The 25089-nt window shown below is 45.0% G+C and overlaps 1 protein-coding gene across 5 annotated transcripts in view; it reads left to right on the top strand.

Annotated features, from left to right (window-relative positions):
* LOC128700667 (adhesion G protein-coupled receptor L4) overlaps window positions 1–25089 on the top strand; it is a 361845-nt gene that overhangs the window by 307902 nt on the left and 28854 nt on the right. For all 5 annotated transcript variants that reach the window (XM_070097077.1, XM_070097076.1, XM_070097073.1 and 2 more), the window contains 2 exons: window positions 8538–8601; window positions 23457–23634. In XM_070097077.1, coding sequence (XP_069953178.1) covers window positions 8538–8601; window positions 23457–23634 — 242 coding nt within the window. The remainder of the gene's footprint in view (window positions 1–8537; window positions 8602–23456; window positions 23635–25089) is intronic.

Genomic DNA, 25089 nt, shown 5'->3' with positions numbered 1-25089 from the left:
TGTGCTGGACACAGTGCACACAACCGAGGAAGAAGAGAAGAGGCTTCTGAGTGAGCTAGATACCTCAAAGGCAATGGGGCCAGATAACATCTCCCCATGGGTATTGAGAGAGGGAGCAGAGGCGCTATGTGTACCCCTAACAACAATATTCAATACATCTATCGAAACAGGGAGATTGCCTGAGGCATGGAAGACAGCAAATGTAGTCCCAATCTTTTAAAAAGGAGACAGACATGAAGCATTAAACTACAGACCAGTGTCACTGACATGTATAGTATGCAAAATCATGGAGAAGATTATCAGGAGAAGAGTGGTGGAACACCTAGAAAGGAATGATCTCATCAACAGCAGCCAACATGGTTTCAGGGACGGGAAATCCTGTGTCACAAACCTACTGGAGTTCTATGACATGGTGACAGCAGTAAGACAAGAGAGAGAGGGGTGGGTGGATTGCATATTCTTGGACTGCAAGAAGGCGTTTGACACAGTTCCACACAAGACATTGGTGCAAAAACTGGAGGACCAATCAGGGATAACAGGGAAGGCACTACAATGGATCAGGGAATACTTGTCAGGAAGACAGCAGCGAGTTATGGTACGTGGCGAGGTGTCAGAGTGGGCACCTGTGACCAGCGGGGTCCCACAGGGGTCAGTCCTAGGACCAGTGCTGTTTCTGGTATTTGTGAACGACATGACGGAAGGAATAGACTCTGAGGTGTCCCTGTTTGCAGATGACGTGAAGTTGATGAGAAGAATTCACTCGATCGAAGACCAGGCAGAACTACAAAGGGATCTGGACAGGCTGCAGACCTGGTCCAGCAATTGGCTCCTGGAGTTCAATCCCACCAAGTGCAAAGTCATGAAGATTGGGGAAGGGTAAAGAAGACCGCAGACGGAGTACAGTCTAGGGGGCCAGAGACTACAAACCTCACTCAAGGAAAAAGATCTTGGGGTGAGTATAATACCAAGCACATCTCCTGAAGCGCACATCAACCAAATAACTGCTGCAGCATATGGGCGCCTAGCAAACCTCAGAACAGCATTCCGACATCTTAATAAGGAATCGTTCAGGACCCTGTACACCGTGACGTTAGGCCCATATTGGAGTATGCGGCACCAGTTTGGAACCTACACCTAGCCAAGCACTTAAAGAAACTAGAGAAAGTGCAAAGGTTTGCAACAAGACTAGTCCCGGAGCTAAGAGGTATGTCCAACGAGGAGAGGTTAAGGGAAATCAACCTGACGACACTGGAAGACAGGAGAGATAGGGGGGACATGATAACGACATACAAAATACTGAGAGGATTTGACAAGGTGGACAAAGACAGGATGTTCCAGAGATTGGACACAGTAACAAGGGGACACAGTTGGAAGTTGAAGACACAGATGAATCACAGGGATGTTAGGAAGTATTTCTTCCGCCACAGAGCAGTCAATAAGTGGAATAGTTTGGGAAGCGATGTAGTGGAGGCAGGATCCATACATAGCTTTAAGCAGAGATATGATAAAGCTCACGGTTCAGAGAGAGTGACCTAGTAGAGATCAGTGAAGAGGCGGGGCCAGGAGCTCGGACTCGACCCCCGCAACCTCAACTAGGTGAGTACAACTAGGTGAGTACAACTAGGTGAGTACACACACCACACACACACACACACACACACCACACACACACACACCACACACACACCACACACACACCACACACACACACACCACACACACACACACCACACACACACACACACCACGCACACACACACACACCACACACACACACACACACACACACACACCACACACCCACATACACACCACACAAACACACCACACAAACACACCACACAAACACACCACACACACACACACCACACACACATACACCCCACGCACACACTCCACACCCCCCACACCACACACACCCACACACACACACACACCACACACACACCACACACACACCACACACACACCACACACACACCACACACACACCACACACACACACAAACACACACCACACACACACACCACACACACACCACACACACACCACACACACACCACACACACACCACACACACACACAAACACACACCACACACACACACCACACACCACACACACACACCACACACACACACCACACACACACACCACACACACACACCACACACACACACCACACACACACACCACACACACACACACCACACACACACCACACACACACCACACACACACACACCACACACACACACACACCACACACACACACACACACCACACACACACACACACCACACACCACACACACACACACACACACACACACACACACCACACACACCACACACACACACACACACACCACACACACCACACACACCACACACACACACCACACACACACCACACACACACCACACACACACACCACACACACCACACACACACACACACACACACACACACACACCACACACACACACACACCACACACACCACACACACACACCACACACACCACACACACACACCACACACACCACACACACCACACACACACCACACACACCACACACACACACACACACACACACACACACACACACACACACACACACACACAAACAGGTCTTACAATATGATAAATTTAAAATTATCAGTTCCCCAGCAAGGCTGTATAAGCGGTACCAAGGGGACCATAAGTCTAGAACCTTGGATCAAGAGCCCTTCAAAGCATCAAGGGAAAAATAATGCAATAAGGTAAAATAATTTTTCGAGGTTAACAATGGCTGAATAGCAGTTGACACGGACACAGAAATATAGTATTGTGAACAGTCGATATTCCTGAAGGCTACTCTTAGATTTGTCAGGTGAGCATCAACTACAAATGTTCACTTAATGGATGCCTCCAGCGATATGCTTGGCATTATGCTCACCCCTAGGTTTTTCTCTTTAAGTGAGGTCTACAGTCTCTGTTCTTTAACTCTACTCTGTGTCTGGTCTTTTTTGCTCGGTGGCCTGGTGGCTAAAGCTCTCGCTGCACACACGGACCGTCTGGGTTCGATTTGCGGCGGGTGGAAACATTTCGACACGTTTCCTTAAACCTGTTGTCCTGTTCACCTAACAGCAAATAGGTACCTGGGTGTTAGTCGATTGGTGTGGGTCGCATCCTGGGGACAAGATTGAGGACCCCAATGGAAATAAGTTAGTCCTCGATGACGCACTGACTTTCTTGGTTTATCCTGGGTGGCTAACCCTCCGGGGTTAAAAATCCGAACGAAATCTTATCTTAACAGTTCATTTGCCGGTGTTGAATTCAAGTATTTGATTAATCTTGTCCAGATTCGTTGTAAACTTTTCTTGTCCTTATTGTTTTTATACCCCTCATAATTTTAAAGCATCAGCAGGGATACATCTGCTTCAATCCCTTCACATATATCAGAAACGATATTGGTCTGAATACCGATCAGTGCAGACCCCCGCGTACTTTCTTCGGCAGTACATATACTAAATGCAGAACCCCGCTTGCCACTCTTCCCCATTTTGACATATCTTCCCATACAGTCACTCTGCTTCCTTTCACTGAGATACTTTTTGATCTTCAGACGTACATTCCCTGTTATTCCCCTCTGTACCTCAAGTTTTTGCCCTAATCTCGTGTGAGGTGCAGTATCAAATGCCTCTCGTAGATCAAGAATATGCAAACCACCCATACCTGTCTCTTCTCTCTTATTTTTGTCACTTTATCATAGATTTCCAGCAATTTAGTAAGACTAGTTTTGCACCTCTAAACCGGAGCTGATTACTACTAATGAAATCACTTCCGTCCAAGTGTTCTTCTACTCTCCTTCTGATTTATCTTCTCAATTATCTTAAACAGCATTCGTGTCTTTAGCTAAGTGATGCCTCTCTTCTTCAATATTGGGAAGGTATTCTCTGTTTCTTATATTTCTGGCAATAGTACAGTTTTCAGTGACTAGTAGATCCTCGGAGTGGCTCACACACTGCTTCTGATCCAGCTCACTTAAAAGTTTTTAATCTATTACGCTGTTGTGTACATGTTTTCCAGTGCCCGTCGGTGTACCCGTTGCTCTAAATCATCTGGTATTTCCCGTTTCCATTGAGAACATCTCTTTAAATCGTTTGTTCAATACCTCGGTCTTCTTTTTCGTTACATGTGAGTTATTCTACTTCCTTCTTCAGTCAAATTGCCTTGTCTTTTACTGTCATTTTTCTTCTAAAGTGCAGAAGGTTAGCTTTATTGGACGTTGTTTGTCATCGAGTACCTACCAGTTGTCTGAAAAATTTCATCTCGTGAGCCGCTTAATGAGATTTTTATTCACCCATAGTAGTGTTTTTAGCATACTTCATAAGCTCCTCTTTTTGCTATATTACACCTTTCCCCAGTTTCCTCCTGAAGTGAATTGATTATTTTTCTATTCCTCATCCAATTTGTTTTTAAATAATTTATCATCATATCTAAAGAGCACAACTCACCTCCTGCACTCACCTTTCTCCTCCAGTTTACCTGCTCCTCAAATTTACCATTTTCTTGTTGGGCTATTTGTGTGTACTCACCTATGTGTCTCCAGGGGTCGGGTCCCAGGTTTTGACTCCGCCTCTCAACTTGCCACTTGCCAGACTCATTCTCAGCTGCTTTTATAGCAATGTACGGATTCTGAGTGTGAGTGTGAGTGTGAGTGTGTGTGTGTGTGTGTGTGTGTGTGTGTGTGTGTGTGTGTGTGTGTGTGTGTGTGTGTGTGTGTGTGTGTGTACTCATCAATATGTACTCACCTATATGTGGTTGTTGGGGTCAATCTATAGGTGGCCTCAGCCTCTTCGCTGGTCGCTGCTAGGTCCACTCTCTCGTTGCTCCAAGAGCTTCATTGTAACTTTCCATTTCCTTCACTCTTCAGATTGTTCCACTTCCTGAAAACTCTGTGACTGAATAAATACTTCCTAACTTCCTTATGACTCATCCGAAGTTTCAACTTCCAGTTCCTGAGTCCCATCTCAGCAATATTCTGTCCCTTTCCACCTTGTCAATTCTTCTCTGTATTTTAAACGCTATTATCATGTCACCCCTATCTCTCTAATCCTCCAGTGTCGTCAGTTTGAGCTCCCTTAATGTCTCCTAATAGCACATGCCACTTTGTTTCAGGTTTAGTCTTGTTGCACACTCTTGCAATTTCTCTAATTTCTTGACTTGCTTGACGAGGTGTGGGTTCCATACTGGTGCTGCATACTCCAACATGGCCTGTCGGACACTGTGTACAGTGTTGTAAATGACTCATTACTTAGATGTCGAAACGTTGTTCTTAGGTTTGCCAGGCGCCCATATGCTGCAGCAGTTATTTGGTTGATGTGCGCCTCAAGGAATATGCTCTGTATGATACTCAGGCAAATATCCTTTTCTGTGAGTGAGGTTTGTAGCCTTTGACCCCCAAGCCATCTGTGGTCTTCTTTGTCCTTCCCCAAGCTTCGTGACTTTGCACTAGGTGGGGTTAAAATTCAGGAGTTATTTGTCGGACCAGGTTTACTGCCTATCCAGATCCCTTTGTAGTCTTACCTGATCCTAGTCCACTTGTATTCTCATTAGCTTGACGTTGTCTGCGAACAGGGACACTTCTGAAGCTATCGCTAGTGGCTGGTGGCTAAAGCTCTCGCCTTGCACACGGAGGGCCCGGGTTCGATTCCCGGCGGGGTGGAAACATTTCGATGTGTTTCCTTACACCTGCTGTCATGTTCACCTAGCAGCAAATAGGTACCCGGGTGTTAGTCGACTGGTGTGTCACATCCTGGGGGACAAGATTGAGGACCCCAGTGGAAATAAGACAGTCCTCGATGACGCACTGACTTTCTTGGGTTATCCTGGGTGGCAAACCCTCCGGGGTTAAAAATCCGAAGAAAATCTTATCTTCCGTCATGTTGTTCACATACATAAGAAAGTGCACCGTCACTAGGACTGAACTTTGTGGAATGCTTCTTAACACATGTTGCTCACCCTGACCCTCGTCACGTACCATCACTTGTTGTTTCCTTCCTGTTAGGTATTCCTTGATCCACTGAGATGCTTTTCCTGCCTGCTCCTCTAGCTTTTGTTGTATAAGTCTCTTGTGCGGTACTGTGTCGAAAGCCTTCTTACAATCCGAGGAAATGCAGTCTTCCCATCCCTTTCTCTCTGACTCACGAAATCGTAATGACACGATTGCAAACAAACCATACCACGGGAGGGGTTTGAACCCGCGGTCAGTCTCAAAACTCCAGACCGTCGCGTTAGCCACTGGACCAGCTAGCTTCAATAAGATTCATCCAACTAGGTATATTTCTACACCATAGGAAGGTTAGCATAGGCACCACTGTGACCACAAATGAGACGGTCTAGAGTTTTGAGACTCTCTGACCGCGGGTTCAAACCCCGCCCGTGGTATGGTTTCCCTTTCTCTCTCTCTCTCCTGCCTAACTTCTATTACCTTGTCGTAGAACTCCAATAGGTTTGTGACACAGAATTACCCATCCCTGAAGCCGTGCTGGTTGTCATGTATGAGCACATTCCTTTCTAGATGCTCCACTACTCTTCTTCTGATAATATTCTGCATTACTATATATACTGTTCATATCTGTGACAAGTTAGTAGTTTAATGCTGCATGTCTGTTACCTTTCTTAAAAATTGGCACTACATTTGCTGTCTTCCACACCTAAGGTAGTTACCCTGTTTCTATAGATTTGTTGAAGATTGTTTTTAGTTGCACCCACAATGCCTCTGCTATTTCTCTCAGGACCGATGGAGAGATACTGTTTAGGCTTACTACATGCGAGGAATATAGTTCACATAGCAGTTCTTTCACCTCCTCCTTGGTTGTGTAGTGTGTCCAGCACTTGTTGGTGTACCCTACTGCCTCGGTTTGCTGGTAGCATTTTTGTCTCCACTGAGAATACTTCCCTAAATCTCGAGTTGAGCTCCTCACATACTTCATGGTGGTTTCTTGTGGGTTCCCCTCTTTCCTTCCTCAGCCTCACTGCATGGTCCTTGTCTGTTTTCCTCCTGATGTGGCTGTATAACAACTTTGGGTCAGATTTGACTTTCAATAGTAAGTCATTCTCGTGTTGTCGCTGGGCCTCTCTCCTTATCCATGCATATTTATTTATGGCTCTTCGGTTCATCTCCTTATTTTTGTGAGTCCTTTGCCTTCTATACATTTTCCATGATCTAGCACACTGGGTTTTGGCCTCTGTACACCTTCGGATGAAACATGGGCTCTCTCTGGTCTTCCCTGGGTACGAACTTCTCCTCTACCTCCCTGCACTTTGTGGCCACTTGGCCATGTGGTTTCTCCCCTTTTCTTCTCGTACTACTTCACTATTGCTAACTGTACTATGTATTCGAAACTCAGGACCACGTGATCACCATTGCCGAGGTTCCTTTCGTATGTAATGTCCTCAATGTAGGAACTACTCAAGGTGAAAACGAGACCCAGCCTTTCTGGTTCATCTTTCTCTCTCTGGTTGTGTCCCTAACATGTTGGTGCATGATGTTTTCACCTGTAACTTAGCCCTCTATAGTTTTGGTCCCCTATGTGGCTCCAGATTTTCCCAGTCTCCTTACGAATAACATCTCCCATGATAAGTAACTTTGCCCTAAGCATGTGGGCTCCTTTGGCAACCTCAGCATATGTGTCTACAATTACTCTGTTACTCTCATCGTATTCTTGTCTTAGCCTCTGCTGTTTGGTGGTGGGTTGTCAGGTCGTTCCAATTTAGCCCACCCAGTTAATTTCTCAGTCCCATGAAATTGACCAAGCGGAAGTCTGGGAGAGAGACTTGATTGCAGTTATTTGGGTAATTCCATGAATTATTGAAACTAAATGATTTGTCATAGCTTTCCCCAAGCTCATCATTAACCTCAAGATTATTAATTAGTGATTCCTTGCAGAGGCGCAAAGATACGACAGTTTAGATGTCCCTCCAAACTGACAGTATCTCTTCTCATTTCCAGGACTCAAGTCCAGCTAACCGATTTCCCTTACAAGGTTAGGTTAGGTAAGGTTCGTCAGGAAACAGGACAAGTGTTTCCTGACGCGGGTCTTAGTCAGATGATGACCCGCCTTTGGAGCTTTGGTCATCTGATCGAGGCCTTCCACTGGCTTACCGGTCCACTCCTTTAAAAATAATATAATTATATATATATATATATATATATATATATATATATATATATATATATATATATATATATATGTATGTATATATATATGTATATATATGTATATATATGTATATATATGTATGTATATATATGTATATATAGGGTTAATATAGTGTCAGGCAAATGGTAGGTAATTATGTTTGATCTGAGGAAAAGAAGAAACCTTTAATTCCTTGGATCATCTGACCAGTGAAATTAGTGACTGAACTTAATAAATTAAGCTGTTACACACTGGATGTCGCTGTAAGAAACTTTTCAGTATTAAAATTTGAGGATTAACGTGAGTGACTCGACTTTACAGTATGTTGATGTTTATTTCCTCAGGTGTTGGCTGGAGTCTGGAAGACTCATCTGGACCTTCGCTGGACCTCTGTTAATCATACTGCTGGTACGTCATAATGCATATTTTCTGAATATCATATAGAAAAAAAATCAAATACGTTTGTAATATTCACTGGCATCTTACAGTGAATTAGCATTTTATAGATATCAGATTTTGAGGAAAGATCGAGTGAATTATTATTATAATCAAAAAGAAGCGCTAAGCCACAAGGCTATACAGCGCTGCAAGATCGAGTGAAGAGAAACGAGGAATAGCACTGCTTATCTGAAATCAGTGGCATTTTGAGGAGATGGGATGAATAGACAGAGGGATGCAGATGACTACATAGTAGGTACACCTATTATGTAATATATAACCCTCCACTTAACATCAATAGGCTAAGATTATAATGAAAACAGAACAATGATATATATTAGTTAATGTAGCCAGAACTCACATGAACAGGGCAAGGCAACTGATCAAGGAAGATTTTAACCGCAAGGAGACTAACTCGGAGAACCTACAATATAACCATAGGGAAGCTTGAGGCGTGGAGGTCGAAGATGCTGGAGGTAGTAATGGACAATTTCATGTACGAAAATGTTAAGGATAAAACCAGGGAGAGGAGAGGACGAACCAGAAAGGCTGGACCTTCTCTTCAATCTGAATTGTTCTGACATAGAGGGCATTACATATGATAAACCCCTCGGTGCTAACTACCACAGTAACAGTGGAGTAAGAAGCAGCACGAGAAGGATGTGAGAAGCCAAACTTTAGAAGAGACATGAGATGCAGTGGGAAAGAAAACTAAGTCGAAAGGCAGGAAATGGGATGATAAGAACAGAGAGAGCCCATGGTTCACCCAGAGGTGTACAAAGGCTAAAGCAAAATGTGCTACATCATGGAAAAAATATAGCAGGCAAAGAACTCGGGAAAACAAGTTGAACACAAGAACAGGAATCAAGAATTCATGGATAAGAAGAAAGGCTCACTGGTAATTTGATAATGACATTTAATGCTTAATTAGGGACCAGTGCCACTGACATGTATAGTATGTAAAGGTATGGAAAAGATTATCAGGAGGAGAGTGCTGAAGCACGGATATAGGGATGGAAAATCAAGTGTCAGAAACCTAATGGAGTTCTTCGACAAGGTAACAGAAGTGAGGCAGAAGAGAAATGTAAGGATAGACTGAATTTTCTTGGACACTTTAAGAAGACTTTTGACACAGTACTCTGCAAGAGGAGGAGCAGGCAAGAATATTAGAGTTAGTACTTCACTACGACAAGGTCCTAAACACTACGACAAGGTCCTAAATGCACTAGAAGACAAAAAGAATGAAGATGTAATATACACAGACTTTGCAAAAGCCTTCGACAAGTGTGACCATGGCGTAATAGCGCACAAAATGCGTGCTAAAGGAATAACAGGAAAAGTCGGTCGATGGGTCTATAATTTCCTCACTAACAGAACACAGAGAGTAGTCGTCAACAGAGTAAAATCCGAGGCAGCTACGGTGAAAAGCTCTGTTCCACAAGGCACAGTACTCGCTCCCATCTTGTTCCTCATCCTCATATCCGACATAGACAAGGATGTCAGCCACAGCTCCAGGCAGACATCAACCAAATCTTTCAGTGGGCTGCAGAAAACAATATGAAGTTCAACGATGAGAAATTTCAATTACTCAGATATGGTAAACATGAGGAAATTAAATCTTCATCAGAGTACAAAACAAATTCTGGCCACAAAATAGAGCGAAACACCAACGTCAAAGACCTGGGAGTGATCATGTCGGAGGATCTCACCTTCAAGGACCATAACATTGTATCAATCGCATCTGCTAGAAAAATGACAGGATGGATAATGAGAACCTTCAAAACTAGGGAGGCCAAGCCCATGATGACACTCTTCAGGTCACTTGTTCTATCTAGGCTGGAATATTGCTGCACACTAACAGCACCTTTCAAGGCAGGTGAAATTGCCGACCTAGAAAATGTACAGAGAACTTTCACGGCGCGCATAACGGAGATAAAACACCTCAATTATTGGGAGCGCTTGAGGTTCCTAAACCTGTATTCCCTGGAACGCAGGAGGGAGAGATACATGATTATATACACCTGGAAAATCCTAGAGGGACTAGTACCGAACTTGCACACGAAAATCACCCACTACGAAAGCAAAAGACTTGGCAGACGATGCACCATCCCCCCAATGAAAAGCAGGGGTGTCACTAGCACGTTAAGAGACCATACAATAAGTGTCAGGGGCCCGAGACTGTTCAACTGCCTCCCAGCACACATAAGGGGGATTACCAACAGACCCCTGGCAGTCTTCAAGCTGGCACTGGACAAGCACCTAAAGTCAGTTCCGGATCAGCCGGGCTGTGGCTCGTATGTTGGTTTGCGTGCAGCCAGCAGCAACAGCCTGGTTGATCAGGCTCTGATCCACCAGGAGGCCTGGTCTCAGACCGGGCCGCGGGGGCGTTGACCCCCGGAACTCTCTCCAGGTAAACTCCAGGTAAACAGCACCGTGTCTTCCTTTGCAGATGACACCCGAATCTGCATGACAGTGTCTTCCATTGCAGACACTGCAAGGCTCCAGGCGGACATCAACCAAATCTTTCAGTGGGCTGCAGAAAACAATATGAAGTTCAACGATGAGAAATTTCAATTACTCAGATATGGTAAACATGAGGAAATTAAATCTTCATCAGAGTACAAAACAAATTCTGGCCACAAAATAGAGCGAAACACCAACGTCAAAGACCTGGGAGTGATTATGTCGGAGGATCTCACCTTCAAGGACCATAACATTGTATCAATCGCATCTGCTAGAAAAATGACAGGATGGATAATGAGAAACTTCAAAACTAGGGAGGCCAAGCCCATGATGACACTCTTCAGGTCACTTGTTCTATCTAGGCTGGAATATTGCTGCACTCTAACAGCACCTTTCAAGGCAGGTGAAATTGCCGACCTAGAAAATGTACAGAGAACCTTCACGGCGCGCATAACGGAGATAAAACACCTCAATTACTGGGAGCGCTTGAGGTTTCTAAACGTGTATTCCCTGGAACGCAGGAGGGAGAGATACATGATTATAAACACCTGGAAAATCCTAGAGGGACTAGTACCGAACTTGCACACGAAAATCACTCACTACGAAAGCAAAAGACTTGGCAGACGATGCACCATCCCCCCAATGAAAAGCAGGGGTGTCACTAGCACGTTAAGAGACCATACAATAAGTGTCAGGGGCCCGAGACTGTTCAACTGCCTCCCAGCACACATAAGGGGGATTACCAACAGACCCCTGGCAGTCTTCAAGCTGGCACTGGACAAGCACCTAAAGTCAGTTCCTGATCAGCCGGGCTGTGGCTCGTACGTTGGTTTGCGTGCAGCCAGCAGCAACAGCCTGGTTGATCAGGGGCTGATCCACCAGGAGGCCTGGTCACAGACCGGGCCGCGGGGGCGTTGACCCCCGAAACTCTCTCCAGGTAAACTCCAGGTAATGGATTTTTCTTGGACTGCAAGAAGGCCTTTGATACAGTTCCTCACAAGAGTTTAATGCAAAAGCAAGAGGATCAGGCACGCATAACAGGAAAGGCACTGCAATAGATCAGAGAATATCTTACAAGGAATCAACAACGATTCATGGTACGTGACGAGGTGTCAGTTTTTATCTCTCCTGGAAGAGCTATCTTCAAGAGTTTCCCTGTATTCTGTTTATTCTTCCTTCTTGTCTATTTTATTTTGCTCATAACTCGAGAAATCCTCATCCAAATAGCTTCATTTTTTAACATTTGTACACAGCAGAGAGTATGAAATTCTAAGAACAATGAGCGTCTTCACGTCCCCTGTCACCAAAATAACTGAACCTATTTCCAGAATCCTGGAATAACACCGATAATTTCCAAAATCCTTAGTGGCGAAGCTTCAAACGCTTAGAAAAGGTGCCAAAAAGTACGATGAGGGAGGAAAATGAAATTAAGTGTAGGTACAGATCTGATGATCTTATATGCGAAATAGTGAGAAAAAAAAATATTCCTGTTAAATCCCATCTGAAGTCTGGTTTGCAGCAGCAAATTTCCTGGAATTCGTAACATAACTGGAAAATGACTCTTGTGATCGGCTTCACATTTTCACTAATATTGTGGCTTTCTGAACACGGCTTTCTGAACACGGCTCATACTAACGAATGCTTATGTTACTGACAATGTATTCTTACAAAAATGATAATAACAACAAAGTTAGAACTAATAGGTGTAAATTTGAAGTTTTGTTGAAATAATTAGGAAATACTGAAACGTTGGAATCAGATCAAATACTCGAGAATGGTCTTTTTGATCGGTTTTAAACTGCTACCATTGATGGGCTTTATTAAAACACAGCTTGTGACTCACCTTCAGCTGTGTGTATTTAAATTTGCCAACTTTATTAAGCAAACTGTTTAGCTTGTAATAACTAGTGAATGCCTCTTCTGATCGGCTTCAAACCACAAGTGCTGCTGTATCTTAAGTATTTTTGTATTACATTTGAGTTCCTGTATCAACTTGCTAAGTTTATCAAATTAGTTTTTCAACAAATATCAAAATGAAATATTTTTTCTTATAGGATTGTAGAGAAATTTATATAGAATATGAATATGAAAAGAAATTTAGAAAAAAAATTATAAAACCGCAGATTATCCAGTTGACTTCAAGATTATAACAATCATGGTGTGTGTGTGTGTGTGTGTGTGTGTGTGTGTGTCTGTGTGTGTGTGTCTGTGTGTGTGTGTGTGTGTCTGTGTGTGTCTGTGTGTGTGTGTGTGTCTGTGTGTGTGTGTGTCTGTGTGTGTCTGTGTGTGTGTGTGTGTGTGTGTGTGTGTGTGTGTGTCTGTGTGTGTGTGTGTGTCTGTGTGTGTGTGTGTCTGTGTGTGTGTGTGTGTGTCTGTGTGTGTGTGTGTGTGTCTGTGTGTGTGTGTGTCTGTGTGTGTGTGTGTGTGTGTGTGTGTGTGTGTGTGTGTGTGTGTGTGCGCCACTGTGTGTGTGTGTGTGTGTGTGTCTGTGTGTGTGTGTCTTTGTGTGTATGTGTGTGTGCACTCACCTAATTGTACTCACCTAATTGTGGTTGCAGGGGTCGACACTCAGCTCCTGGCCCCGCCTCTTCACTGATCGCTACTAGGTCCTCTCCCTCTCTGCTTCCTGAGCTTTGTCATACCTCTTCTTAAAACTATGTATGGTTCCTGCCTCCACTACTTCACTTGCTAGGCTATTCCACTTCCTGACGACTCTATGACTGAAGAAATACTTCCTAACGTCCCTGTGACTCGTCTGAGTCTTCAGCTTCCAGTTGTGACCCCTTGTTTCTGTGTCCTCTCTCTGGAACATCCTATCTCTGTCCACCTTGTCTATTCCCCGCAGTATCTTGTATGTCGTTATCATGTCTCCCCTGACCCTTCTGTCCTCCAGTGTCGTCAGTCCGATTTCCCTCAACCTTTCCTCGTACGACATTCCACTGAGCTCTGGGACTAGCCTTGTTGCAAACCTTTGTACTTTCTCTAACTTCTTGACGTGCTTGACCAGGTGTGGGTTCCAGACTGGTGCTGCATACTCCAGTATGGGCCTAGCATACACAGTGTACAGTGTCTTGGACGATTCCTTATTAAGGTATCGGAACGCTATTCTCAGGTTTGCCAGGCGCCCGTAGGCTGCAGCAATTATTTGGTTGATGTGTGCCTCCGGTGACGTGCTCGGTGTTATGGTCACCCCAAAGTCCTTCTCCCTGAGTGAGGTCTGTAGTCTTTATCCACAGCCTATACTCTGTCTGCAGTCTTCTTTGCCCCTCCCCAATCTTCATGACTTTGCATTTGGTAGGGTTGAATTCAAGAAGCCAGTTTCTGGACCACATGTCCAGCCTGTCCAGGTCTCTTTGCAGTCCTGCCTCATCCTCATCCGATTTAATTCTTCTCATCAGCTTCACATCTGCGAATAGGGACACGTCAGAGTCTATTCCTTCCACCATGTCGTTCACATATATCAAAAATAGCACTGGTCCTAGAACTGACCCCTGTGGGACTCTGCTCGTAACAGGCGCCCACTGTGATACCTCTTCACGTACCATGACTCGTTGCTGCCTCCCTGTCAGGTATTCCCTTATCCATTGCAGTGCCCTCCCTTTTACATGCGCCTGATCCTCCAGCTTCTGCACTAATCTCTTGTGGGGAACTGTGGCCTTCCTGCAGTCTAGGAAAACGCAATCTACCCACCCCTCTCTCTCGTGTCTTACTTCTGTTACCTTGTCATAAAACTCCAGGAGGTTTGTGATACAAGATTTGCCTTCCATGAACCCATGCTGGTTTTCATTTATAATCTTGTTCCTTTCCAGGTGTTCGACCACTCTCCTCCTGATAATCTTCTCCATGACTTTGCACACAATACATGTCAGAGAGACAGGTCTGTAGTTTAGTGCCTCGTTTCTGTTTCCTTTCTTAAATATGGGGACTATATTAGCTGTCTTCCATTTCTCAGGTAGTTGCCCAGTTTCAAGGGATGTGTTGAAGATTGTGGTTAGAGGCACGCACAGCATCTCTGCTCCTTCTCTAAGGACCCATGGGGAGATGTTGTCCGGTCCCATCGCCTTTGAGGTGTTAAGGTCACTTAAGAGCTTCTTCACCTCCTCCTCAGTTGCTCGTATGTCATCCAACACTTGTTAGTATATTCTCTCTTGATGTTCTCTTCTGTGCTGTCTTCCCACAGCCCTTCCTGTCTCTACTGTAAAAACTTCCTTAAATCTCCTGTTCAGCTCCTCACATACCTCCTGATAATTTCTTGTGATTTCTCCACCTTCTGTCCTTAATCTGATCACCTGGTCTTTGACTGTTGTCTTCCTCCCGATGTGGCTATACAACAGTTTCGGGTCAGTCTTGATTCTCGATGCTATGTCATTTTCATACTGTCGCTGGGCCTCCCTCCTTACCTGTGCATACTCATTCCTGGCTCTGCGACTGATCTCCCTATTTTCGTGTGTTCTCTGCCTTCTGTACTTTTTCCATTCTCTATTGCACCTTGTTTTTGCCTCCTTACACCGTCGGGTAAACCAGGGGCTCGTTCTGGTCTTCCCGTTGTTACTGTTGCCCTTGGGAATAAACCTTTCCACTGCCTCCTTGCTTTTTGTTGTTACATATTCCATCATTTCATTTACTGGCTTTCCTGCCGGTTCTCTGTCCCACTGGACCTTCCGCAGAAAGTTCTTCAACCCTATGTAGTCCCCTCTTTTATAGTCAGGCTTTTCCCATTCAACTCCTGTTATTCTCTCCACTTGCAGCTCTACTATGTGTGTGTGTGTGTGTGTGTGTGTGTGTGTGTGTGTGTGTGTGTGTGTGTGTGTGTGTGTCTGTGTGTCTGTGTGTCTGTGTACTCACCTATTTGTACTCACCTATTTGTGGTTGCAGGGGTCGATTCACAGCTCCTGGCCCCGCCTCTTCGCTGATTGCTACTAGGTCCTCTCTCTCCCTGCCCCATGAGCTCTATCATACCTCGCCTTAAAACTATGTATGGTTCCTGCCTCCATCACATCACTTTCTAGGCTATTCCATGGCCTGACTACTCTATGACTGAAGAAATACTTCCTAACATCCCTTTGATTCATCTGAGTCCTCAACTTCCAATTGTGACCTCTTGTGTCTGTGTCCCATCTCTGGAACATCCCGTCTTTGTCCACCTCGTCTATTCCGCGCAGTATTTTATATGTCGTTATCATGTCTCCCCTGACCCTCCTGTCCTCCAGTGTCGTCAGGCCGATTTCCCTCAACCTTTCTTCATAGGACAATCCCCGTAGCTCTGGGACTAGTCTTGTTGCAAACCTTTGCACTTTCTCTAATTTCTTGACGTGCTTGACTAGGTGTGGATTCCAAACTGGTGCTGCATACTCCAGTATGGGCCTGACGTAGATGGTGTACAGAGTCTTAAACGAATCCTTACTGAGGTATCGGAACGCTATCCGTAGGTTTGCCAGGCGCCCGTATGCTGCAGCAGTTATCTGATTGATGTGCGCCTCAGGAGATATGCTCGGTGTTATACTCACCCCCAGATCTTTTTCCTTGAGTGAGGTTTGCAGTCTTTGGCCATCTAAACTATATTGTGTCTGCGGTCTTCTTTGCCCTTCCCCAATCTTCATGACTTTGCATTTGGCAGGGTTAAATTCAAGGAGCCAGTTGCTGGACCAGGCTTGTAGCCTGTCCAGGTCTCTTTGTAGTCCTGCCTGATCCTCGTCCGATTCGATTCTTCTCATTAACTTCACATCGTCTGCAAACAAGGACACTTCTGAGTCTATCCCTTCCGTTATGTCGTTCACGTATACCAAGAACAGCACAGGTCCTAGGACTGACCCCTGTGGAACCCCGCTTGTCACAGGCGCCCACTCTGACATCTCGTCGCGTACCATGACTCGTTGTTGCCTCCCTGTCAGATATTCTCTGATCCATTGCAGTGCCTTTCCTGTTATGTGTGCCTGGTCCTCTAGCTTTTGCAGTAACCTCTTGTGAGGAACTGTGTCGAAGGCCTTCTTGCAGTCCAAAAATACGCAGTCGATCCACCCCTCTCTCTCTTGTCTTACTTCTGTCACCTTGTCATAAAACTCTAGTAGGTTTGTGACACAGGATTTTCCTTCTCTGAAACCGTGCTGGTTGTCAATTATACACTTGTTTCTTTCCAGGTGCCCCACCACTCTCCTCCTGATGATCTTCTCCATGACCTTGCATACTATACACGTTAGTGATACAGGTCTGTAGTTTAGTGCCTCATGTCTGTCTCCCTTTTTAAAAATTGGGACTACATTTGCCATTTTCCATACCTCAGGGAGTTGCCCAGTTTCAAATGATGTGTTGAAGATCTTTGTTAATGGCTCACACAATATCTCTGCTCCCTCTTTAAGAACCCATGGAGAGATGTTGTCTGGTCCCACCGCCTTTGAGGTGTCAAGTTCGCATAGCAGCTTCTTCACCTCCTCCTCGGTTATATGTACCTCATCCAGCACTTGCTGGTGTGCTCCCCTGTTCTGATTTCTTGGAGTCCTACTGGTTTCCACTGTAAATACCTCTTTGTGTGTGTGTGTGTCTGTGTGTGTGTGTGTGTGTCTGTGTGTGTGTGTGTGTCTGTGTGTGAGTGTCTGTGTGTGAGTGTCTGTGTGTGTGTGTGTGTGTGAGTGTCTGTGTGTGTGTGAGTGTCTGTGTGTGTGTGAGTGTCTGTGTGTGTGTGTGTGTCTGTGTGTGTGAGTGTCTGTGTGTGTGAGTGTCTGTGTGTGTATGTGTGTGTGTGGGTATGTGTGTGTGTATATGTGTGTTTGTGTGTGTGTGTGTATGTGTGTGTGTATATGTGTGTTTGTGTGTGTGTATGTGTGTGTGTATATGTGTGTTTGTGTTTGTGTCTCAAGAAATCGTAATGACACGATTGCAAACAAACCATACCCCCAGCCGGGATTGAACCCGCGGTCATAGTCTCAAAACTCCAGCCCGTCGCGTTAGCCACTAGACCAGCTAACGCGACGGGCTGGAGTTTTGAGACTCTATGACCGCGGGTTCAATCCCGGCCGGGGGTATGGTTTGTTTGCAATCGTGTCATTACGATTTCTTGAGTCATGTTGATGGCAGTGAAGGGACTTGAGCTAGAGTTCGTCACGGCCACGCTAGCTGGAGATTCGTCTGTAAAAACTTGCATTTGTGGTCACAGTGGTGCCTGTGCTAACCTTCCTATGGTGTAGAAATATACCTAGTTGGATGAATCTTATTGTGGCTAGCTGTTCTAGTGGCTAACGCGACGGTCTGGAGTTTTGAGACTATGACCGCGGGTTCAATCCCGGCCGGGGGTATGGTTTGTGTGTGTGTGTGTGTGTGTGTGTGTATGTGTGTGTGTGTGTGTGTGTGTGTGTGTGTGTGTGTGTGTGTGTGTGTGTGTGTGTGAGTGATTGGACTAAGGCTCCTCTAATCAGCTATTCTGTCATTTATAACATCGAAATAGTATGGTTTGATTTTACCTTATGTTATTGTTTTCCCCTTGATGTTCGTGAGGGGACTCAATTACGAAAGCAACTGCCAGGAAAGAAATCTCTTCTATAATAGTTAGTCAGGAAATGTTACTGAATGCACCAGTGCCTCTGAAACACGAGAACCACTGCGTCTGTTTTTATCATAGGTCATCTTCACCCTTTTGACGCCCATGAATAATTAGTGAGCTTCCTCTCCTTTTCAAGTTTCTTTTCCCCTCCTTAACTCTGACTCTGATTTAAGCATCCAAGGAACTGCACGTGATTTGGTTGATAGCATCCTCAGCTCATACACTGGTTCGATAGTCGACATTGGTAAAATATTGGGCATGTTGGGAAGTCTCCTTCGATCCCCGTTGGGGAGGGGAACCTTTAGTCTGCATCACTTCGCGATTCATTACTCTAACAGGGTAAAGATCAAACCAGCGAGTGGGACAGTCAATGACTCGTCCAAACTAGCACTTGTAGCTGTCGTTAGTGGCAGACTGCAAGTCAAATGTAATGCAATTTTATCGCTCAAAGAGGCCTTTGTTGTCTGTACAGACGACACAGAGGCCGAGAAACTACTTACCACTACTGCTACTACCACTCTACGAGACCAGGGATTTCTTGTCTTGACTTCCCCAGCTCTGAGGGCCAGGAGAACTGTGTTCCTGGAGTTTACCTGGAGAGAGTTCCGGGGGTCAACGCCCCCGCGGCCCGGTCTGAGACCAGGCCTCCTGGTGGATCAGAGCCTGATCAACCAGGCTGTTGCTGCTGGCTGCACGCAAACCAACATACGAGCCACAGCCCGGCTGATCCGGAACTGACTTTAGGTGCTTGTCCAGTGCCAGCTTGAAGACTGCCAGGGGTCTGTTGGTAATCCCCCTTATGTGTGCTGCTTTAATAGGTGTAAGGAAACGTGTCGAAATGTTTCCACCCGTCGGGAATCGAACCCGGGCCCTCCATGTGTGAAGCGGGAGCTTTAGCCACCAGGCCACCGGACCACCTCAAGAGACTGAACAGGCTCATCACTGTACAGACTACTGAAGAAATCAAGTCATCCATCGAAGCACAGAACCCTTGGGTCAAGGTGGAATTCATCACTAAAATACCCAATGCCTCATCCATGCTGAAGGTCACCTTCAATGACATCAACATGGCAGCCAGAGCTCTTGCTGAGGGCCTGGCTGTTCACTACTTCCACATCAACCCAGCCTTCATTGAAGCAGAAAAATACCAACAAATTCCACTGTGCTATAACTGTTACTCATACATGCATACCACCAAAGACTGCCCTGCCAAGGGCAAGAGGTTCTGCTCCACCTGTGGCCTTGAGGGACATGACTTCAAGAACTGCACTGCTGCCTCACCACCTAAATGCTTGAACTGCAAAAATGACCACCATACACTTGCTGCCAAATGCCCAACCAGAAGAGACATCCTCAATGAACAACTCCAACAACAAAAGAAACCCAACCCACAAGAAACCAAGATCCTACACGCCACGCAAGCTGCCTCCACCACTTCCCTGCCAGCCCCTGCTGGCGACTCTACCAAGAATCTTTACTGCATCATGTATGCTCATGTGCAGAATGTAGCTGAGCCTGGTTCTTTCAACACCACCACCAACGAACTCTTCAAGCTCAACAATATGCTTGGCTTTACCTTCCCTGCATCCCCACCTTCTACTGAAATCATAAAATCCACTGCTAATATCACCAGTATCATCGATGCTTCACCGGTACCACAACTTCCTCTCGACACAGAGATGGACCAATCAGAGACCACTTAGACGTCGGCAAACCCCACCAATGAAAGTCCACCACTACCTGCTTCCACCTCCATCACACCTGACCAATCAGAAGCCACGCCTCGGCCTAATGACCAATCACAGGCTTCGCCTCGTCCAACTCAACCTCCAGCCAAGAAAGCCAAAACACAAGAACCTTGGGACGCATCTCTTCGTGCCCCGGCCACCGCTACACCACCAACAGAGGGCAGGTTCTTGCCTGGTAGATACTTCTACACAACCAACCAGTATAAGGACACAATGCATACCCAAGAACTTATTCAGCACCCGCAGAACGGAACCGCCAAGTTCACCTGCGACCCAACTCACCCAACCACCACTGAAGACATGATCAGACTACTCACCAAGTACCCCAGCTTTGCCGGACTTTACTACACAAAAAGAAAAAACTCAGGACTCTTCAGAATAGGACTCTTGAAGACGGTACCCTCCTCTAGACGACCATCAATGACCATTCACTGAGAACACAAGTTTCCCCAGCACTTTACTTCCTGCTAAAGCTGGGGTATGGCTCCAAAACGAACCCTGTAATTGCTGCCTTTGCCCGACTGTGCTGCTGCAGATGCTAAGCAAGAAGACAATCCCTACTTGGGGAGTCAATGCAAGATAGAAGAAGTCACCCTCCAACCGGAGGGCCCAAGAATGAAGAAAGAAGAAAGAAGATGAACGACACCCCCTACCGGGGAGGCCACTGCCGGGTCACCATCTGGAGAAGACCCGGGCCGGAAGTACCGGCGAATCAACATGAATGAATGAATTGGGCATGTTACCTTACATCTGCTGATCACCTAGCAGTAAGCAAATGCCTGGTGTTAACTGACTATTGTGTGTAGCATCCTGGAAAAAAGATTACCCAATCGATTGATTATAACCACATGTTTGATAAGCTGGGGGGCAAGAAGGATGGATAAGGATGGAACATGCAGGGGGTGGGTGGGGGTGTGAGGAGAGTGGGAAATGAAGTTAAGTGGCCCAACTACTTTGGCGCATGTTAATAAAAGGTGTGTATGTGTGTGTGTTGTGTTATTCATGATGTGATGGGGTATATCACGTCGCCCATCAGAGGCGGTGAATTGGTAGCAGGTACAGCGGCTCAGGAGGCGTGTTGTGGCGCAGGAATCATGTTGTGGCGCCAGAGGCATATTGCCTGGGCTAGTTGTAAGGTGTCTACTGGAGCTGGTGCTCGGCAATGATTCTAAGGCGTAGATTTGTGGTGGGTAATTCCCACTGCTGCTTGCTTAGATGTGAGGTATCCTTAGTAAGGGTGGTATTATCTGTCATAAACATTCTTTTATTTCTTCAGGGAGGTCGCTCAGGATCTTTGGTCTTAGGAAGTTCTCCATGTGTATGAAACGTCGAACTCTTTGAGGGACATCCTGTGGGCCCTATGGGGAGAAGAACTGATTATGTAATCAGTGGTGTTTGTTGGCTGCGGGTGTTTTCCTTGTCTGGTACATAGAGTTCTTGCATTGCATGTAGTTGTCGATTCTTTAGTTTGTCAAGCATGACACTTTTTATGTCGATTTCCTGTTGGATGAGTAGTTTTCCATTTCGATTCTGTCCCTCAGTCTGTTGCCAGAAATGTAAGCGCATAACTAAGTATTTTCTGTATACAGAAGGTCCGAAAATAACGTCGTTTCGTTCAACGTCGTTTTGTGACATTAGAAATAAAACGAAGTTTTAAAAAGGTTTGACGATGCACAGCGAAGTGTGGTTTCGTTATACGTCATTTTGCCTAAAGTCGCTGTTTTGAAGAACCAATCGATGTCGTTAAGTGAGGACTCACTGTAGTATGCCAATAATGTCAGCTAGATTTCTAATGCTTGTAATATGTACTTGTAGTAATAAAGATTACATTGGTCAACACAATGCATGTCCACATTTTTTCGGAGATTCGAACTAAGGTGTGTGTAAATAACAATCCATCATCCTAACCACTGTGCCATAACTACCCTGAAAGGATTTTTTCCAATCCTCCTCATACTGTAGCTCTGGTGAGTTACAGAGGCCTCCTACGGTGACCCAACTCTCATTTCTAAACAATAATCATTAATCGTAATAAATAATAAATAACGTCACGTTAAACCTCAGTTCACTTAATAGGAGGTTTCCTTAATGCTGCCACGATGCTATGAATTCTTTGTTCCTTTCCAAAGTTCAAAGTAATCAGTGTATCTGAGTAGTATCCATTTCTTTTTTTCTATTCATATTGATCAGTGTAACCTAGTGTGAAAATGTGTAATGTCTGCCTCCTTTTGAGAAGCACTTACTGGCAAGTACTGTTGTATAAGCCACGAGTGGCTTTTACAGCACTTTCATGAGTAAAACTGTGAACCCTACATTAAATGCCATTCACAGATTACTTGATCGTTGGACGTGGGTTCGCTTATTCGCCGTAAGTTAAGTATCCCTGCGTTTCCCACCCAGTATTAGTGGCCAAGTGACTAGGGGCAAAATACAGTAATAAGTATCGCAAACGGATCTGGCGAAGAGACTCGTTCCACGAAGAGACTCTGAAGTACGGTGTTGACTACCAGGTAACGTTGGGAAACCGTGTGGGACTCTAGAGAACTCGTAGGGAGGTGCTAATGGCACGAGTCTTTATGCATTATCTAATATCCCTACTTGTTACTACCTAATGTAAACCTATGTTAAAGCCTAAAACTACATTTTTCAATTCTATTATTAGTTCCTAACACACTAATTCTACTTACCAAATTAGTGTAAACCTATCAATAATTATGTGCTGATTCATAATTTCCGCCACTTGCCTTGTCGACGTGGATTCTAGAGGCCTCTACTGCTTATTTACAATGGCCATGAGTAATTTCTTGAACTCAATAAATTCCCACACCTAGTATACTTTCTTATCGACTCTTCTTATTGATCAGTGTAACCTAGTATACTTTCTTATCCTCTCCTTATTAATCAGTGTAACCTAATATACTTTCCAATCCAATCCTCTCTTCTTATTGATCAGTATAACCTAGTACACTTTCCTATCCTCTCTTCATATTGAACAGGGAAACTTGATGTTCTTTATTCCTCTCCTCTTATCATGCTGAATCAGGAAGCCTATCTTCTCTTGTTCCTCTCCATTTGATCAGGGAAACTTAGTGTCCTTCACCTTCGCCATGCGGGTAGCGTGGAAGAGTGGGAGAACAGATGAGCAGCGGCGGCGGGGACGATGCACCAGACTACTACCTGTGAAGCTCCGAGGATCTCTTTCCATCTTGCTTATCCTGGGCCTCACCTGGTTCACCGGCTTCACATACTTGACTGAAGGTTAGCATTATCATACCTTAGTTGTTGGCCATCATAGAGACAAATCTAAAACATTACCTCTCAGAACAATCAATAGATGTACCCTGACAAGAGGTACTCTTAACTGGAGTCTAAATGGAAGTCGTTCCTGAGATTGACGCCCCCGCGGCTCGGTACCTAACCAGGCCTCCAGGTGGATCAGCGCTTGATCAACGAGGCTGTTACTGCTAGTCGCACGCTATCCGACATACGAACCACAGCCCGGCTGACCAGGTACTGACTTAAGGTATGTGCCCTGTTGCCTCTTGAAGTCAGCCCTACCGTAGTAGGCGTTGGAAATCTTTTTTTTTTCCTTTCTTTCTTTCCAAGGTTTCTCTGCGATAACCTGGAAACAAGTCTTCTAACTGGCTTCAAACTCTGAGAGACTGGTGGAATGATTGTATAAAGTGGTATAAATAACCTACATGCCGAAAAAAAAAATACAGTTTAATGGGATCCTTTACATCGTTTCACTCACACAGTGGACTAAGCAAGTGTTAACTTAGCCAACTGCAGACATGGAAATAGCACATTAGTCTCCACTCAGTAACCTAAGAAAAGCTCTCTTAATCAGCTTGAAATGTTCAGGTTTCTGTTAGTATGAGCAGCTGCCAATTTACTGTGCAATAGTTTTTTAGTATGCTTCCCCTGATAAGCTTTACATGTAAAAAAAATTGTTGCAATTAATTCAGTGGACAGCTCTGGCACTCGGACTGCGGCCTGAGTGCCAGAACGACTCAGAAGTTTCTCTGGAGGTGTGTTGAACACCTGATGTCTGACAGAAGTGACACATGAGTGACTCACAAGGACAGAGTGTATATATACATATATGTCGTGCCGAACAGGTAAAACTTGTGATTTTGGGCTAAATAGCAACATGGGAGCCCCCAGGTTACGAATTTGATATGGTAACTTAAACAAAATGTTCCTGGGTCCTAAAGGCTGCTCACACTGCTGTCTAGGGGTTACAAAATTACTCTGAAAACACAGCGAACCTCGGGCCAGCATTTACTCATATAAATTAAGCACGAGTGCTAATAATTAACGTTGTATAAGGAAGGACACAAAAAGTCACATATACAAAAATATATATAATATTAACAGTAACTTATATACAACTTATAACTACAAAAAAACCACACTCCAGTTCACATTAACTCACTAGCACACTGCTACTAATGAGTTAAACAAAATAAATGAACATTTATGAACAGGGAGGCTCCATGACACCCCCCCCCTCTTTCTGCAGGCTACTTAGCCTACAGTGGCTAAGTAGCCTGCAGAAAACACAGGCCCCTGCATACTAGGGCTTTACAAATAAACATGAGAGCACCAGAAAATGCACAAAATAGAATACACTTACTCAACCTACCGCCCAAACATGATGACTTCACCCCGTCACCAACCGTCTGGTACTGAACTAAACACACCTCTCCT

Source organism: Cherax quadricarinatus, chromosome 56, assembly GCF_038502225.1.
Source record: "Cherax quadricarinatus isolate ZL_2023a chromosome 56, ASM3850222v1, whole genome shotgun sequence".
In the NCBI taxonomy this organism is placed as follows: Eukaryota; Metazoa; Arthropoda; class Malacostraca; order Decapoda; family Parastacidae; genus Cherax; species Cherax quadricarinatus.
The sequence above is the reverse complement of the archived record's forward strand: the minus strand, read 5'-3'. Positions and strand labels throughout refer to the sequence as shown.